At 35.3% G+C, this 22201-nt stretch overlaps 1 protein-coding gene across 1 annotated transcript in view; it reads left to right on the forward strand.

Moving 5' to 3' along the window:
• The window catches only part of LOC100372476 (gem-associated protein 4-like), a 59524-nt gene that overhangs the window by 13994 nt on the left and 23329 nt on the right, over positions 1-22201 (forward strand). Inside the window, exons 6-9 of the mRNA XM_085492152.1 lie at positions 7015-7122; positions 16906-17058; positions 20256-20601; positions 21363-21472. Coding sequence (XP_085348278.1) covers positions 7015-7122; positions 16906-17058; positions 20256-20601; positions 21363-21472 — 717 coding nt within the window. The remainder of the gene's footprint in view (positions 1-7014; positions 7123-16905; positions 17059-20255; positions 20602-21362; positions 21473-22201) is intronic.

Below are 22201 nucleotides of genomic sequence, written 5' to 3' on the forward strand. Positions count from 1 at the left end.
GATTTCATACAGACTAGTCTCAGAACACTCCCTGGTAGATATTGATTTCATACAGACTAGTCTCAGAACACTCCCTGGTAGATATTGATTTCATGAAGACTAGTCTCAGAACACTCCCTGGTAGATATTGATTTCATACAGACTAGTCTCAGAACACTCCCTGGTAGATATTGATTTCATGAAGACTAGTCTCAGAACACTCCCTGGTAGATATTGATTTCATACAGACTAGTCTCAGAACACTCCCTGGTAGATATTGATTTCATACAGACTAGTCTCAGAACACTCCCTGGTAGATATTGATTTCATACAGACTAGTCTCAGAACACTCCCTGGTAGATATTGATTTCATACAGACTAGTCTCAGAACACTCCCTGGTAGATATTGATTTCATACAGACTAGTCTCAGAACACTCCCTGGTAGATATTGATTTCATACAGACTAGTCTCAGAACACTCCCTGGTAGATATTGATTTCATACAGACTAGTCTCAGAACACTCCCTGGTAGATATTGATTTCATACAGACTAGTCTCAGAACACTCCCTGGTAGATATTGATTTCATACAGACTAGTCTCAGAACACTCCCTGGTAGATATTGATTTCATACAGACTAGTCTCAGAACACTCCCTGGTAGATATTGATTTCATACAGACTAGTCTCAGAACACTCCCTGGTAGATATTGATTTCATACAGACTAGTCTCAGAACACTCACTGGTAGATATTGATTTCATACAGACTAGTCTCAGAACACTCCCTGGTAGATATTGATTTCATACAGACTAGTCTCAGAACACTCCCTGGTAGATATTGATTTCATACAGACTAGTCTTAGAACACTCCCTGGTAGATATTGATTTCATGAAGACTAGTCTCAGAACACTCCCTGGTAGATATTGATTTCATACAGACTAGTCTCAGAACACTCCCTGGTAGATATTGATTTCATACAGACTAGTCTCAGAACACTCCCTGGTAGATATTGATTTCATACAGACTAGTCTCAGAACACTCCCTGGTAGATATTGATTTCATACAGACTAGTCTCAGAACACTCCCTGGTAGATATTGATTTCATACAGACTAGTCTCAGAACACTCCCTGGTAGATATTGATTTCATACAGACTAGTCTCAGAACACTCCCTGGTAGATATTGATTTCATACAGACTTGTCTCAGAACACTCCCTGGTAGATATTGATTTCATGAAGACGAGTCTCAGAACACTCCCTGGTAGATATTGGATTCATACAGACTAGTCTCAGAACACTCCCTGGTAGATATTGATTTCATGAAGACTAGTCTCAGAACACTCCCTGGTAGATATTGATTTCATACAGACTAGTCTCAGAACACTCCCTGGTAGATATTGATTTCATACAGACTAGTCTCAGAACACTCCCTGGTAGATATTGATTTCATACAGACTAGTCTCAGAACACTCCCTGGTAGATATTGATTTCATACAGACTAGTCTCAGAACACTCCCTGGTAGATATTGATTTCATACAGACTAGTCTCAGAACACTCCCTGGTAGATATTGATTTCATACAGACTAGTCTCAGAACACTCCCTGGTAGATATTGATTTCATACAGACTAGTCTCAGAACACTCTCTGGTAGATATTGATTTCATACAGACTAGTCTCAGAACACTCCCTGGTAGATATTGATTTCATACAGACTAGTCTCAGAACACTCCCTGGTAGATATTGATTTCATACAGACTAGTCTCAGAACACTCCCTGGTAGATATTGATTTCATACAGACTAGTCTCAGAACACTCCCTGGTAGATATTGATTTCATACAGACTAGTCTCAGAACACTCCCTGGTAGATATTGATTTCATACAGACTAGTCTCAGAACACTCTCTGGTAGATATTGATTTCATACAGACTAGTCTCAGAACACTCCCTGGTAGATATTGATTTCATACAGACTAGTCTCAGAACACTCCCTGGTAGATATTGATTTCATGAAGACTAGTCTCAGAACACTCCCTGGTAGATAATGATTTCATACAGACTAGTCTCAGAACACTCCCTGGTAGATATTGATTTCATACAGACTAGTCTTAGAACACTCCCTGGTAGATATTGATTTCATACAGACTAGTCTCAGAACACTCCCTAGTAGATATTGATTTCATACAGACTAGTCTCAGAACACTCCCTGGTAGATATTGATTTCATACAGACTAGTCTTAGAACACTCCCTGGTAGATATTGATTTCATACAGACTAGTCTCAGAACACTCCCTTGTAGATATTGATTTCATACAGACTAGTCTCAGAACACTCCCTGGTAGATATTGATTTCATACAGACTAGTCTCAGAACACTCCCTGGTAGATATTGATTTCATACAGACTAGTCTCAGAACACTCCCTGGTAGATATTGATTTCATACAGACTAGTCTCAGAACACTCCCTGGTAGATATTGATTTCATACAGACTAGTCTCAGAACACTCTCTGGTAGATATTGATTTCATACAGACTAGTCTCGGAACACTCCCTGGTAGATATTGATTTCATACAGACTAGTCTCAGAACACTCCCTGGTAGATATTGATTTCATACAGACTAGTCTCAGAACACTCCCTGGTAGATATTGATTTCATACAGACTAGTCTCAGAACACTCTCTGGTAGATATTGATTTCATACAGACTAGTCTCAGAACACTCCCTGGTAGATATTGATTTCATACAGACTAGTCTCAGAACACTCCCTGGTAGATATTGATTTCATGCAGACTAGTCTCAGAACACTCCCTGGTAGATATTGATTTCATACAGACTAGTCTCAGAACACTCCCTGGTAGATATTGATTTCAAACCGACTAGTCTCAGAACACTCCCTGGTAGATATTGATTTCATGAAGACTAGTCTCAGAACACTCCCTGGTAGATATTGATTTCATGAAGACTAGTCTCAGAACACTCCCTGGTAGATATTGATTTCATGAAGACTAGTCTCAGAACACTCCCTGGTAGATATTGATTTCATACAGACTAGTCTCAGAACACTCCCTGGTAGATATTGATTTCATACAGACTAGTCTCAGAACACTCCCTGGTAGATATTGATTTCATACAGACTAGTCTCAGAACACTCCCTGGTAGATATTGATTTCATACAGACTAGTCTCAGAACACTCCCTGGTAGATATTGATTTCATACAGACTAGTCTCAGAACACTCCCTGGTAGATATTGATTTCATACAGACTAGTCTCAGAACACTCCCTGGTAGATATTGATTTCATACAGACTAGTCTCAGAACACTCCCTGGTAGATATTGATTTCATACAGACTAGTCTCAGAACACTCTCTGGTAGATATTGATTTCATACAGACTAGTCTAAGAACACTCCCTGGTAGATATTGATTTCATACAGACTAGTCTCAGAACACTCCCTGGTAGATATTGATTTCATACAGACTAGTCTCAGAACACTCCCTGGTAGATATTGATTTCATACAGACTAGTCTCAGAACACTCCCTGGTAGATATTGATTGCATGAAGACTAGTCTCAGAACACTCCCTGGTAGATATTGATTTCATACAGACTAGTCTCAGAACACTCCCTGGTAGATATTGATTTCATACAGACTAGTCTCAGAACACTCCCTGGTAGATATTGATTTCATGAAGACTAGTCTCAGAACACTCTCTGGTAGATATTGATTTCATACAGACTAGTCTCAGAACACTCCCTGGTAGATATTGATTTCATACAGACTAGTCTCAGAACACTCCCTGGTAGATATTGATTTCATGAAGACTAGTCTCAGAACACTCCCTGGTAGATATTGATTTCATACAGACTTGTCTCAGAACACTCCCTGGTAGATATTGATTTCATGAAGACGAGTCTCAGAACACTCCCTGGTAGATATTGGATTCATACAGACTAGTCTCAGAACACTCCCTGGTAGATATTGATTTCATGAAGACTAGTCTCAGAACACTCCCTGGTAGATATTGATTTCATACAGACTAGTCTCAGAACACTCCCTGGTAGATATTGATTTCATACAGACTAGTCTCAGAACACTCCCTGGTAGATATTGATTTCATACAGACTAGTCTCAGAACACTCCCTGGTAGATATTGATTTCATACAGACTAGTCTCAGAACACTCCCTGGTAGATATTGATTTCATACAGACTAGTCTCAGAACACTCCCTGGTAGATATTGATTTCATACAGACTAGTCTCAGAACACTCCCTGGTAGATATTGATTTCATACAGACTAGTCTCAGAACACTCTCTGGTAGATATTGATTTCATACAGACTAGTCTCAGAACACTCCCTGGTAGATATTGATTTCATACAGACTAGTCTCAGAACACTCCCTGGTAGATATTGATTTCATACAGACTAGTCTCAGAACACTCCCTGGTAGATATTGATTTCATACAGACTAGTCTCAGAACACTCCCTGGTAGATATTGATTTCATACAGACTAGTCTCAGAACACTCCCTGGTAGATATTGATTTCATACAGACTAGTCTCAGAACACTCTCTGGTAGATATTGATTTCATACAGACTAGTCTCAGAACACTCCCTGGTAGATATTGATTTCATACAGACTAGTCTCAGAACACTCCCTGGTAGATATTGATTTCATGAAGACTAGTCTCAGAACACTCCCTGGTAGATAATGATTTCATACAGACTAGTCTCAGAACACTCCCTGGTAGATATTGATTTCATACAGACTAGTCTTAGAACACTCCCTGGTAGATATTGATTTCATACAGACTAGTCTCAGAACACTCCCTAGTAGATATTGATTTCATACAGACTAGTCTCAGAACACTCCCTGGTAGATATTGATTTCATACAGACTAGTCTTAGAACACTCCCTGGTAGATATTGATTTCATACAGACTAGTCTCAGAACACTCCCTTGTAGATATTGATTTCATACAGACTAGTCTCAGAACACTCCCTGGTAGATATTGATTTCATACAGACTAGTCTCAGAACACTCCCTGGTAGATATTGATTTCATACAGACTAGTCTCAGAACACTCCCTGGTAGATATTGATTTCATACAGACTAGTCTCAGAACACTCCCTGGTAGATATTGATTTCATACAGACTAGTCTCAGAACACTCTCTGGTAGATATTGATTTCATACAGACTAGTCTCGGAACACTCCCTGGTAGATATTGATTTCATACAGACTAGTCTCAGAACACTCCCTGGTAGATATTGATTTCATACAGACTAGTCTCAGAACACTCCCTGGTAGATATTGATTTCATACAGACTAGTCTCAGAACACTCTCTGGTAGATATTGATTTCATACAGACTAGTCTCAGAACACTCCCTGGTAGATATTGATTTCATACAGACTAGTCTCAGAACACTCCCTGGTAGATATTGATTTCATGCAGACTAGTCTCAGAACACTCCCTGGTAGATATTGATTTCATACAGACTAGTCTCAGAACACTCCCTGGTAGATATTGATTTCAAACCGACTAGTCTCAGAACACTCCCTGGTAGATATTGATTTCATGAAGACTAGTCTCAGAACACTCCCTGGTAGATATTGATTTCATGAAGACTAGTCTCAGAACACTCCCTGGTAGATATTGATTTCATGAAGACTAGTCTCAGAACACTCCCTGGTAGATATTGATTTCATACAGACTAGTCTCAGAACACTCCCTGGTAGATATTGATTTCATACAGACTAGTCTCAGAACACTCCCTGGTAGATATTGATTTCATACAGACTAGTCTCAGAACACTCCCTGGTAGATATTGATTTCATACAGACTAGTCTCAGAACACTCCCTGGTAGATATTGATTTCATACAGACTAGTCTCAGAACACTCCCTGGTAGATATTGATTTCATACAGACTAGTCTCAGAACACTCCCTGGTAGATATTGATTTCATACAGACTAGTCTCAGAACACTCCCTGGTAGATATTGATTTCATACAGACTAGTCTCAGAACACTCTCTGGTAGATATTGATTTCATACAGACTAGTCTAAGAACACTCCCTGGTAGATATTGATTTCATACAGACTAGTCTCAGAACACTCCCTGGTAGATATTGATTTCATACAGACTAGTCTCAGAACACTCCCTGGTAGATATTGATTTCATACAGACTAGTCTCAGAACACTCCCTGGTAGATATTGATTGCATGAAGACTAGTCTCAGAACACTCCCTGGTAGATATTGATTTCATACAGACTAGTCTCAGAACACTCCCTGGTAGATATTGATTTCATACAGACTAGTCTCAGAACACTCCCTGGTAGATATTGATTTCATGAAGACTAGTCTCAGAACACTCTCTGGTAGATATTGATTTCATACAGACTAGTCTCAGAACACTCCCTGGTAGATATTGATTTCATACAGACTAGTCTCAGAACACTCCCTGGTAGATATTGATTTCATGAAGACTAGTCTCAGAACACTCCCTGGTAGATATTGATTTCATGATTTCATGAAGACTAGTCTCAGAATACTCCCTGGTAGATATTGATTTCATACAGACTGTTCTCAGAACACTCCCTTGTAGATATTGATTTCATACAGACTAGTCTCAGAACACTCCCTGGTAGATATTGATTTCATGAAGACTAGTCTCAGAACACTCCCTGGTAGATATTGATTTCATGATTTCATGAAGACTAGTCTCAGAACACTCCCTGGTAGATATTGATTTCATGAAGACTAGTCTCAGAACACTTCCTTGTAGATATTGATTTTATGAAGACTAGTCTCAGAACACTCCCTGGTAGATATTGATTTCATACAGACTAGTCTCAGAACACTCCCTGGTAGATATTGATTTCATACAGACTAGTCTCAGAACACTTTTTGTGTTTGATCTAGAGGTCAGTGTGTAACATACCTTAAAAATGCACTTTGACCTTTGAACTTTGTTTTTAAGCTTGCTTTGAACATTCTTAAATATGAGGCAATAATTTTGATTTCATTTTTGTTTCAGCTACTGTCTGAAATTGCAAGTTTGGCAATTCAATCACCAACTGAAACGATCAAGAAAATTGTTACCATAGCAACATCAAACCCGTCACAAATTCCGATGTGTGTTGAGGTAAGGCTTAATCTTTTAAATGCTATATTGCAGAGATGAGGCCTGCTAGATTAATTATATACCCTATATGTGACTATATTGCAGAGATGAGGCCTGCTAGATTAATTATATACCATATATGTGACTATATGGCAGAGATGAGGCCTGCTAGATTAATTATATACCATATATGTGACTATATTGCAGAGATGAGGCCTGCTAGATTAATTATATACCATATATGTGACTATATGGCAGAGATGAGGCCTGCTAGATTAATTATATATCATATATGTGACTATATGGCAGAGATGAGGCTTGCTAGATTAATTATATACCATATATGTGACTATATGGCAGAGATGAGACCAGCTAGATTAATTATATACCATATATGTGACTATATGGCAGAGATGAGGCCTGCTAGATTAATTATATATCATATATGTGACTATATTGCAGAGATGAGACCTGCTAGATTAATTATATACCATATATGTGACTATATTGCAGAGATGAGACCTGCTAGATTAATTATATACCATATATGTGACTATATGGCAGAGATGAGACCTGCTAGATTAATTATATACCATATATGTGACTATATTGCAGAGATGAGACCTGCTAGATTAATTATATACCCTATATGTGACTATATTGCAGAGATGAGGCCTGCTAGATTAATTATATACCATATATGTGACTATATGGCAGAGATGAGGCCTGCTAGATTAATTATATATCATATATGTGACTATATGGCAGAGATGAGGCTTGCTAGATTAATTATATACCATATATGTGACTATAAGGCAGAGATGAGACCTGCTAGATTAATTATATATCATATATGTGACTACATGTATATGGCAGAGATGAGGCCTGCTAGATTAATTATATATCATATATGTGACTACATGTATATGGCAGAGATGAGGCTTGCTAGATTAATTATATACCATATATGTGACTATATGGCAGAGATGAGGCCTGCTAGATTAATTATATATCATATATGTGACTATATGGCAGAGATGAGGCTTGCTAGATTAATTATATATCATATATGTGACTATATGGCAGAGATGAGACCTGCTAGATTAATTATATACCATATATGTGACTATATGGCAGAGATGAGACCTGCTAGATTAATTATATATCATATATGTGACTATATGGCAGAGATGAGGCCTGCTAGATTAATTATATATCATATATGTGACTATATTGCAGAGATGAGGCCTGCTAGATTAATTATATATCATATATGTGACTATATGGCAGAGATGAGACCTGCTAGATTAATTATATACCATATATGTGACTATATTGCAGAGATGAGGCCTGCTAGATTAATTATATATCATATATGTGACTATATTGCAGAGATGAGGCCTGCTAGATTAATTATATATCATATATGTGACTACATGTATATGGCAGAGATGAGGTTTGCTAGATTAATTATATACCATATATGTGACTATATGGCAGAGATGAGGCTTGCTAGATTAATTATATACCATATATGTGACTATATGGCAGAGATGAGGCTTGCTAGATTAATTATATACCATATATGTGACTATATGGCAGAGATGAGGCTTGCTAGATTAATTATATACCATATATGTGACTATGGCAGAGATGAGGCCTGCTAGATTAATTATATACCATATATGTGACTACATGTATATGGCAGAGATGAGACCTGCTAGATTAATTATATACCATATATGTGACTATATGGCAGAGATGAGGCCTGCTAGATTAATTATATACCATATATGTGACTATATTGCAGAGATGAGGCCTGCTAGATTAGTTATATACCATATATGTGACTACATGTATATGGCAGAGATGAGGCTTGCTAGATGAATTATATACCATATATGTGACTATATGGCAGAGATGAGGCTTGCTAGATTAATTATATATCATATATGTGACTATATGGCAGAGATGAGGCTTGCTAGATTAATTATATACCATATATGTGACTATATGGCAGAGATGAGACCTGCTAGATTAATTATATATCATATATGTGACTATATTGCAGAGATGAGGCTTGCTAGATTAATTATATACCATATATGTGACTATATGGCAGAGATGAGACCTGCTAGATTAATTATATATCATATATGTGACTATATGGCAGAGATGAGGCCTGCTAGATTAATTATATATCATATATGTGACTATATTGCAGAGATGAGGCTTGCTAGATTAATTATATACCATATATGTGACTATATTGCAGAGATGAGGCTTGCTAGATTAATTATATACCATATATGTGACTACATGTATATGGCAGAGATGAGACCTGCTAGATTAATTATATACCATATATGTGACTATATGGCAGAGATGAGGCCTGCTAGATTAATTATATATCATATATGTGACTATATTGCAGAGATGAGGCTTGCTAGATTAATTATATACCATATATGTGACTATATTGCAGAGATGAGGCTTGCTAGATTAATTATATACCATATATGTGACTACATGTATATGGCAGAGATGAGACCTGCTAGATTAATTATATATCATATATGTGACTATATGGCAGAGATGAGGCCTGCTAGATTAATTATATATCATATATGTGACTATATTGCAGAGATGAGGCTTGCTAGATTAATTATATACCATATATGTGACTATATGGCAGAGATGAGACCTGCTAGATTAATTATATACCATATATGTGACTATATGGCAGAGATGAGGCTTGCTAGATTAATTATATATCATATATGTGACTATATGGCAGAGATGAGGCCTGCTAGATTAATTATATATCATATATGTGAATATATGGCAGAGATGAGGCTTGCTAGATTAATTATATACCATATATGTGACTATATTGCAGAGATGAGGCCTGCTAGATTAATTATATATCATATATGTGACTATATTGCAGAGATGAGGCCTGCTAGATTAATTATATACCATATATGTGACTATATGGCAGAGATGAGACCTGCTAGATTAATTATTTATCATATATGTGACTATATTGCAGAGATGAGGCCTGCTAGATTAATTATATATCATATATGTGACTATATTGCAGAGATGAGGCCTGCTAGATTAATTATATATCATATATGTGACTATATGGCAGAGATGAGGCTTGCTAGATTAATTATATACCCTATATGTGACTATATTGCAGAGATGAGGCCTGCTAGATTAATTATATACCATATATGTGACTATATTGCAGAGATGAGGCCTGCTAGATTAATTATATATCATATATGTGACTATATTGCAGAGATGAGACCTGCTAGATTAATTATATATCATATATGTGACTACATGTATATGGCAGAGATGAGACTTGCTAGATTAATTATATACCATATATGTGACTATATGGCAGAGATGCGGCCTGCTAGATTAATTATATACCATATATGTGACTATATTGCAGAGATGAGGCCTGCTAGATTAATTATATATCATATATGTGACTATATGGCAGAGATGAGGCTTGCTAGATTAATTATATATCATATATGTGACTATATGGCAGAGATGAGACCTGCTAGATTAATTATATACCATATATGTGACTATATTGCTGAGATGAGGCCTGCTAGATTAATTATATATCATATATGTGACTATATTGCAGAGATGAGGCCTGCTAGATTAATTATATACCATATATGTGACTATATGGAAGAGATGAGACCTGCTAGATTAATTATATATCATATATGTGACTATATGGCAGAGATGAGACCTGCTAGATTAATTATATACCCTAGATGTGACTATATTGCAGAGATGAGGCTTGCTGGATTAATTATATATCATATATGTGACTATATTGCAGAGATGAGACCTGCTAGATTAATTATATACCCTATATGTGACTATATTGCAGAGATGAGGCTTGCTAGATTAATTATATACCATATATGTGACTATATTGCAGAGATGAGGCCTGCTAGATTAATTATATATCATATATGTGACTATATGGCAGAGATGAGGCTTGCTAGATTAATTATATATCATATATGTGACTATATGGCAGAGATGAGGCTTGCTAGATTAATTATATATCATATATGTGACTATATTGCAGAGATGAGGCCTGCTAGATTAATTATATATCATATATGTGACTATATGGCAGAGATGAGGCCTGCTAGATTAATTATATACCATATATGTGACTATATTGCAGAGATGAGGCCTGCTAGATTAATTATATATCATATATGTGACTATATGGCAGAGATGAGGCCTGCTAGATTAATTATATATCATATATGTGACTATATGGCAGAGATGAGACCTGCTAGATCAATTATATATCATATATGTGACTATATGGCAGAGATGAGACCTGCTAGATCAATTATATATCATATATGTGACTATATGGCAGAGATGAGACCTGCTAGATTAATTATATACCCTATATGTGACTATATTGCAGAGATGAGGCTTGCTAGATTAATTATATATCATATATGTGACTATATTGCAGAGATGAGACCTGCTAGATTAATTATATACCCTATATGTGACTATATTGCAGAGATGAGGCTTGCTAGATTAATTATATACCATATATGTGACTATATTGCAGAGATGAGGCCTGCTAGATTAATTATATATCATATATGTGACTATATGGCAGAGATGAGGCTTGCTAGATTAATTATATATCATATATGTGACTATATGGCAGAGATGAGGCTTGCTAGATTAATTATATATCATATATGTGACTATATTGCAGAGATGAGGCCTGCTAGATTAATTATATATCATATATGTGACTACATGTATATGGCAGAGATGAGGCCTGCTAGATTAATTATATATCATATATGTGACTATATGGCAGAGATGAGACCTGCTAGATTAATTATATATCATATATGTGACTATATGGCAGAGATGAGACCTGCTAGATTAATTATATATCATATATGTGACTATATGGCAGAGATGAGACCTGCTAGATTAATTATATACCCTATATGTGACTATATTGCAGAGATGAGGCTTGCTAGATTAATTATATATCATATATGTGACTATATGGCAGAGATGAGGCTTGCTAGATTAATTATATACCATATATGTGACTATATGGCAGAGATGAGACCTGCTAGATTAATTATATATCATATATGTGACTATATGGCAGAGATGAGGCTTGCTAGATTAATTATATATCATATATGTGACTGTATGGCAGAGATGAGACCTGCTAGATTAATTATATATCATATATGTGACTATATGGCAGAGATGAGACCTGCTAGATTAATTATATACCATATATGTGACTATATGGCAGAGATGAGGCTTGCTAGATTAATTATATATCATATATGTGACTATATGGCAGAGATGAGGCTTGCTAGATTAATTATATACCATATATGTGACTATATGGCAGAGATGAGACCTGCTAGATTAATTATATATCATATATGTGACTATATTGCAGAGATGAGGCTTGCTAGATTAATTATATACCATATATGTGACTATATGGCAGAGATGAGACCTGCTAGATTAATTATATATCATATATGTGACTATATGGCAGAGATGAGGCCTGCTAGATTAATTATATATGTGACTATATTGCAGAGATGAGGCTTGCTAGATTAATTATATACCATATATGTGACTATATTGCAGAGATGAGGCTTGCTAGATTAATTATATACCATATATGTGACTACATGTATATGGCAGAGATGAGACCTGCTAGATTAATTATATACCATATATGTGACTATATGGCAGAGATGAGGCCTGCTAGATTAATTATATATCATATATGTGACTATATTGCAGAGATGAGGCTTGCTAGATTAATTATATACCATATATGTGACTATATTGCAGAGATGAGGCTTGCTAGATTAATTATATACCATATATGTGACTACATGTATATGGCAGAGATGAGACCTGCTAGATTAATAATATATCATATATGTGACTATATGGCAGAGATGAGGCCTGCTAGATTAATTATATATCATATATGTGACTATATTGCAGAGATGAGGCTTGCTAGATTAATTATATACCATATATGTGACTATATTGCAGAGATGAGGCTTGCTAGATTAATTATATACCATATATGTGACTACATGTATATGGCAGAGATGAGACCTGCTAGATTAATTATATACCATATATGTGACTATATTGCAGAGATGAGGCCTGCTAGATTAATTATATATCATATATGTGACTATATGGCAGAGATGAGACCTGCTAGATTAATTATATACCATATATGTGACTATATTGCAGAGATGAGGCCTGCTAGATTAATTATATACCATATATGTGACTATATGGCAGAGATGAGACCTGCTAGATTAATTATATACCATATATGTGACTATATTGCAGAGATGAGGCCTGCTAGATTAATTATATATCATATATGTGACTATATGGCAGAGATGAGGCCTGCTAGATTAATTATATACCATATATGTGACTATATTGCAGAGATGAGGCTTGCTAGATTAATTATATACCATATATGTGACTATATGGCAGAGATGAGACCTGCTAGATTAATTATATACCATATATGTGACTATATTGCAGAGATGAGGCTTGCTAGATTAATTATATACCATATATGTGACTATATGGCAGAGATGAGACCTGCTAGATTAATTATATACCATATATGTGACTATATGGCAGAGATGAGGCTTGCTAGATTAATTATATATCATATATGTGACTATATGGCAGAGATGAGGCCTGCTAGATTAATTATATATCATATATGTGAATATATGGCAGAGATGAGGCTTGCTAGATTAATTATATACCATATATGTGACTATATTGCAGAGATGAGGCCTGCTAGATTAATTATATATCATATATGTGACTATATTGCAGAGTTGAGGCCTGCTAGATTAATTATATACCATATATGTGACTATATGGCAGAGATGAGACCTGCTAGATTAATTATATATCATATATGTGACTATATTGCAGAGATGAGGCCTGCTAGATTAATTATATATCATATATGTGACTATATTGCAGAGATGAGGCCTGCTAGATTAATTATATACCATATATGTGACTATATTGCAGAGATGAGGCCTGCTAGATTAATTATATATCATATATGTGACTATATTGCAGAGATGAGACCTGCTAGATTAATTATATATCATATATGTGACTACATGTATATGGCAGAGATGAGGCTTGCTAGATTAATTATATACCATATATGTGACTATATGGCAGAGATGAGGCCTGCTAGATTAATTATATACCATATATGTGACTATATTGCAGAGATGAGACCTGCTAGATTAATTATATATCATATATGTGACTATATGGCAGAGATGAGGCTTGCTAGATTAATTATATATCATATATGTGACTATATGGCAGAGATGAGACCTGCTAGATTAATTATATACCATATATGTGACTATATTGCTGAGATGAGGCCTGCTAGATTAATTATATATCATATATGTGACTATATGGCAGAGATGAGACCTGCTAGATTAATTATATACCATATATGTGACTATATTGCAGAGATGAGGCCTGCTAGATTAATTATATATCATATATGTGACTATATGGCAGAGATGAGGCCTGCTAGATTAATTATATATCATATATGTGACTACATGTATATGGCAGAGATGAGACCTGCTAGATCAATTATATATCATATATGTGACTATATGGCAGAGATGAGACCTGCTAGATTAATTATATACCCTATATGTGACTATATTGCAGAGATGAGGCTTGCTAGATTAATTATATATCATATATGTGACTATATTGCAGAGATGAGACCTGCTAGATTAATTATATATCATATATGTGACTATATGGCAGAGATGAGACCTGCTAGATTAATTATATATCATATATTTGACTATATGGCAGAGATGAGACCTGCTAGATTAATTATATACCCTATATGTGACTATATTGCAGAGATGAGGCTTGCTAGATTAATTATATATCATATATGTGACTATATGGCAGAGATGAGGCTTGCTAGATTAATTATATACCATATATGTGACTATATGGCAGAGATGAGACCTGCTAGATTAATTATATATCATATATGTGACTATATGGCAGAGATGAGGCTTGCTAGATTAATTATATATCATATATGCGACTGTATGGCAGAGATGAGACCTGCTAGATTAATTATATACCATATATGTGACTATATTGCAGAGATGAGGCCTGCTAGATTAATTATATATCATAGATGTGACTATATTGCAGAGATGAGGCCTGCTAGATTAATTATATACCGTATATGTGACTATATGGCAGAGATGAGGCCTGCTAGATTAATTATATATCATATATGTGACTATATGGCAGAGATGAGACCTGCTAGATTAATTATATACCCTATATGTGACTATATGGCAGAGATGAGACCTGCTAGATTAATTATATATCATATATGTGACTATATGGCAGAGATGAGACCTGCTAGATTAATTATATATCATATATGTGACTATATGGCAGAGATGAGGCTTGCTAGATTAATTATATACCCTATATGTGACTATATTGCAGAGATGAGACCTGCTAGATTAATTATATACCCTATATGTGACTATATTGCAGAGATGAGACCTGCTAGATTAATTATATACCCTATATGTGACTATATTGCAGAGATGAGGCTTGCTAGATTAATTATATACCATATATGTGACTATATGGCAGAGATGATACCTGCTAGATTAATTATATATCATATATGTGACTATATTGCAGAGATGAGGCCTGCTAGATTAATTATATACCATATATGTGACTATATGGCAGAGATGAGACCTGCTAGATTAATTATATATCATATATGTGACTATATTGCAGAGATGAGGCCTGCTAGATTAATTATATACCATATATGTGGCTATATGGCAGAGATGAGACCTGCTAGATTAATTATATATCATATATGTGACTATATGGCAGAGATGAGACCTGCTAGATTAATTTTATACCATATATGTGACTATATGTATATGGCAGAGATGAGGCTTGCTAGATTAATTATATACCATATATGTGACTATATGGCAGAGATGAGACCTGCTAGATTAATTATATATCATATATGTGACTATATGGCAGAGATGAGGCCTGCTAGATTAATTATATATCATATATGTGACTATATGGCAGAGATGAGACCTGCTACATTAATTATATACTATATATGTGACTATATGGCAGAGATGAGGCCTGTTAGATTAATTATATACCATATATGTGACTATATGGCAGAGATGAGACCTGCTAGATTAATTATATACCATATATGTGACTATATGGCAGAGATGAGACCTGCTAGATTAGTTATATACCCTATTCATGGCTATATTGCACTGATTTCAAATGACACCACTAAGCATTATGGTATGTGAACAAAAACTAAAATAAAGATAGACACATTAATAACTGTTGTGGTGTTGAAATAAATTCTTGAGTGCTTTGTTCATGTTATACACTTCCCTGGAATTGAGAGCAAATCACAGCAAAGTAACACAGTTGTGCTTTAAAATGTTTTATTGTCTGCACAGGTAGTAATCATTTGATCTTTTCACACACTATATTGTGTTCTATGATTGTCACTTTTATTTCTTGTAAGATTTTGTAATTTTGAATTGTGTGCCTTTGGTTTCAAGAGTTCTTAAACATTTTTCACCCATTTTTTTATTTCAGATTCTACAGTGTATAGCTACAGTGTGTCATTATCAATATCGTAACCATAGCAACACTGTGTTATGTGAAGCCATACACAATATATCCGATACATTGGAGGAATCAAATACCAAATTAACTAATCTCTTGGAATTGCTCACATCATTGTTAAAGGTAAGTATATCTGGATATCTGTTTCTTCATCAAATAATGTTTGTGCTTACTAATTACCTAATTTGCACAAATTAACCAATTTATAGGTTTCTACATATTGAGAAACACTCATCAAATTTCAATAAAACCAGGTACAAACCTATGGATAATCCACATATGTGATTACTTCGGGGTTGAATTCCTTGCATATTAGTTACCTACTTGGTATAAATAGTTTCTTAATATGCATAACTGTAATGTATCACAGTCCCTCAACACCCGGTTATGAAATGCTATTGTTTTAATCGCCCAAGTCCTGTGATGTCATAGCATTTTCTTCGAGCACATTTGAAGCACTTCTGTTCACTCTCACGTCTACAAATATTGCATGTTTTTAAGCAAAGTCGGTAAATTTTATTTAAAGTTACAAGTCTCTGTGTGATCATATCGGTTTCATGAAAAGGCACGTGTAGCTTAAAATTGATATTCATTATAAATAACGGAAACAAAGCGATTTTGATTTCAAACTGTAGCTGCCATGTTCATTCATTATTAGTCCCCGTTCGGACGAAGTCCGAAAACGGGGACTTATAATTCGGTCTCCGTCCGTCCGTTTGTCCGTGCGTCTGTGCGTCCGTCCGTCCGTCCGTCCGTCCGGAGTCATATCTCAGAATCCCTTGGACTGATTCCGTTCATTCTTTGCATGTGCCTAGTACTTTATGTGGGACATATGCACATGCAGTGGTTTAGCGATTCGATTTAAAATGGCCGACTGGCAGCCATCTTGTTTTTTGAAAATGTTGTATTTTGGACATGCTTTGCCAGTTTTCATTCAAACTTGGTACATAGATTATACATGTTAGGATACATGTCCATGATGATTTATTTCACAATTGGATCAAAGATGGCCGACTGGCAGCCATCTTGTTTTTTGAAAATGTCGTATTTTGGACATGCTTTGTCAGTTTTCATTCAAATTTAGTACATAGATCATACATGTTAGGATACATGTCCCCGACCATCTGTGAGTTCCTGAGTCTGTCTGTCCGACCGTCCGTGTGTGCGTCTGTCTGTGCGTCAGTCTATCCAACGTCATATTTCAGAATCCTGTGGACCGATTCCGTTCATTCTTTGCATGTGCCTAGTACCTTATGTGGGACATATGCACATGCAGTGGTTTAGCGATTCCATTCAAAATGGCCGACTGGCAGCCATCTTGTTTTTTGAAAATGTTGTATTTTGGACAGGCTTTGTCAGTTGTCATTCAAACTTGGTACATAGATTATACATGTTAGGATACATGTCCATGACGATTTATTTCGCAATTGGATCAAAGATGGTCGACTGGCAGGCATCTTGTTTTTGTTTTTTTTATGCGGTATCTTGGACGTGCTCTGTCAGTTTTCATTCAAATTTGGCACATACATGTACTTTATACATGTTAGGATGCATGTCCATGACAATTTGTTTCAAAATCTGGTCAAGGATGGCCGATTGACAGCCATCTGACTTTTTGGCCTTACTACTATATTTCCACAATTTATGTACCATTTTCATTCGTATTTGGCACATACATCATACATATCAGTGTGTTTCATAATCAGATCAAAGATGGCTGAATAACGGCTGTTTTTATTTTGGCTATATTACTATGACACGAAACTAGTGTTTTGATGTAAATAAACAATTTGTTGTATACGCCACTTGGAACTCAAGTTTCAAGGACACGCTCGTGACAACCCCTCCGCTTTAATATGACGAGCACAAAGAGAACTTAACGGGGACTGTGTCATTTTCAATGACTTGTTATTGTATGCGTTACGACAATAATACCACGAATGTTTCAACCCTGGTAAATTGCGTTACCACCCCCAAAACAATCAGTTATTAATTTGTGATTTGATACTTTAATTTTTGGACAATATTTTTTACTTTTACATAAGTGCCGTTTTACATTAAGTTCATTTCAGTTGTTCATTTTGCATTTGAGATAGCCGTTTGGTGATGCTAACAAAAAATGTTATTCTGTGAGTGGAATTAAATGTAGCTTTCAGATAACCAAACCGTTTATGTTGTCATATGCCCCATTCTAATAATATTAAATAACAGTCACGTTACTCGGTACGTGTGCTCGGCAGAATTTTTGTTTTAAAGATGGTAATACCTACTATTGGCGTCGTTAAGCTGAGAATATCCGATTGTATCGACATTAGTGTATGCACATTTCGGCTTAAACTATCATATAGTTAGTACTATTTTGGGGTTAGATATCCCAAAAAATGGCAAATATTATTTTCATTGCTGTTCTCTTATTTTTCAGTTCATTTTTTCCAGTTAAAAATTCAGTCTTGTTTGTGGCCAGGTGCCAACTTGAAGCCATACGCGATGATGGTGGTAGTGTAGTCTGTGTTTTGTTCGTGCATATATCCTGCATCTAAATACTAAGGTCCTTCTTCTATTATGTCATCCCAATCAATATCACTGTCGCTGAAATCAACGAAATCTTCACATTTTCCCCACATTTCGTTCAAATAAAATACCCGGAAGTCAGAAAGTTGAAACTTTCACAACAGTGAAACATGAAAATAAAGTTGTATATGCCTGCGCAGAAATGAATTGCGAGGTATTCTGGGTGAAAATGATGTCATACTATATGCTAATTTTATGTTAATGTAGACAGTGTGCGGTAAGCTAATTTATGAATGTGAAACATGCATTGTGACAATAGAACTCGAAGCGTTTTGTAACCGGGTGTGGAGGGACTGTGAATGTACTAAACACTCCTACAGATAGTGACATGCAACCAGTGCTATAATGAAAGCATCTGACAATGTGATATTAATGTATCAGATGATTATATATGGTCATGTGACTTCAATAATATGCATAACTGTAATATATGTATGTAACCGGTGTTATAATTTTGTTGTCTGACAAGATATATGACCAAAATATTAGGTCATCATATACGATCATTAGTTCATTAAATATTGTAATTTTAAATGATATTTTGAACCACCCTAATCATTTGGTATATATTAGAAACACATGTGTTCACTGTAAAAATAAGACATATTTCAATGATTTTGCATTCAATAAATACAATTACGGTTTTTATGTGTAATGAAGATGCGCTTCTAATATGATAGTAAATACAGTATTCCTCCAATACTTTCAGCACACGGGAGTTCTTTCTAAGCTTTCTTTGCTTTTTTCAGCCTTATAGTCTTGCATTAGATGTTAATTCATCACCACTACTCAATGTTCTGGAATTTGTGAGAACCTGCTGCCTACCTTATCTTGGTTTCCATGAGAATCAAGTCTCGCCCTTGACAGCATTGCAGTTGCTGAGAGTTACTATGGTGATTAGCAAATCAACTGATCACCTTTGGTTAAAAACGTTGCCTATATTTCCTATCATGCTTTGCCTGTGTAACATCATTGGTGAGTGTGATATGATGTGGGATAATGGCTGCTATGGAGACCAGATGATAGAGATAAAAGATCTGAGTGTTGATCTACTTTATCACTTTATTAAGACCTTACACGAGTCACCAACAAAAGGTATGGAAAAACACTTATTTATTTACCATTGTTATCATTCACATTTTTTTATCTACATATATTTGTTCTTCATTTCATTTATTTTTGACCGACTCATAGCCATATCTTTTTGAATTACTAAGGTTCTAAGATTATTAAGGTTACTAAGATTCTATTGTTTTTTTTCTTCTGATGTTTCTTTGTGGCCTTTGATCTTGAACATCATGGTTCCTAGACTTCTAAAAGCAAGTATAAGACCTGGTGAACCTAACTTTCACAATTCTGAAAAATAACATATATATCAGTGAGTACATGTACATACATAAATATTCACCTTCAAACTTGGAAACAAAAGAAAACTGATCTGCAGTAATTCTAACTTGGTATTTATACATTGTATCACCCAGGAAGGATTCCTGTTATGTTTGTTTGTTTTGTGATGTGATTCAAAATGGCCAACTGGTGGTCATTGAGCTCACTTCATTACAGCTATTAACATTACTCAAGCATCGTTACCTTTCTTTTGCGATTTATTTGAAATGGTTGTTTTCTTCCTATTTCTCAGATGCACTTTAACCAATTTTGGTGTTAAGACATAATAGTTTGCACTTCTACTCATTTTCTACAGGACACAATGGATTTAATATGCTTCCCAATTTGTTTTTTGTTTAAATAGAAATTTTTTTGACATAGTTTCCCCTTTTTGTGTCATCACATACCAATTCAGCCAAATACATTTTATCCCCTACAAATCAAAACTAAATTTGTTTTTTTGTTCACAGATATGAAAAGAATAGTGAGATGGCTACAGAGCAGATTGCAGTCTGTAAGATGGACGGTTTTGTTGTATCTGGATCAATTTCTCTGTCAGCAAATCACTCATCATAAAAAAGTAAGTATTAACTGCTTAGCATTCAGAAATACCATACTGTATTTACTTTAAGCTATGAAAACTAAAGTTTGGATAGTCACCATATATGTGATGGCACATTGTGCACACTATTGTGTGGGACACATCAAATCATAAGTGAGATGCCATCACAGAAAGGCCTTGTCTCTCAAGATGGCGTTTGAAATTTTGCTTCCAGTAAATTGTCACCTTGTGTCACTGAGGCTTGCCTGACAAAAATAGATTTCAATAGATGGCACATTCTGTAGAGGTGGATGCAACCCAGTGGCCATCTTTTTAGTCTCCATTCGAACACAGTTTGCATGCATTCATACCTTTATCTTAGACATGCCTGGACCAATTACATTTAAACTTCACACAAACATCACATATAGTATACATTATTTGATTCAAGATTGCTGAATGGCTGCCATTTCTGTACTAAAAAAGTATCAAAATCAAGCATTTCTCGGCCGTTCACAGATGGATTTTGTTCAAACTTGGTTACATACATTGGACATCAATGCATGTCATTTTGTTTTTCAGATAAGATTCAAAATGGCCGACTGGTGGCTATTTTGTTTTAATGAAAGCGATCCAGAACCATGTCTCTGACATGCTTTGACTGATGTTCAAATTTTATATATTCATTATACATGTACATCATGTCATAGATATACAGATGTATAGGTTTGACGATCCAATTCAAAATGGCTAACAGGTGTTGTTCCA

This window comes from Saccoglossus kowalevskii, chromosome 17, assembly GCF_978046115.1.
Source record: "Saccoglossus kowalevskii chromosome 17, keSacKowa6.1, whole genome shotgun sequence".
Classification (NCBI taxonomy): domain Eukaryota; kingdom Metazoa; phylum Hemichordata; class Enteropneusta; family Harrimaniidae; genus Saccoglossus; species Saccoglossus kowalevskii.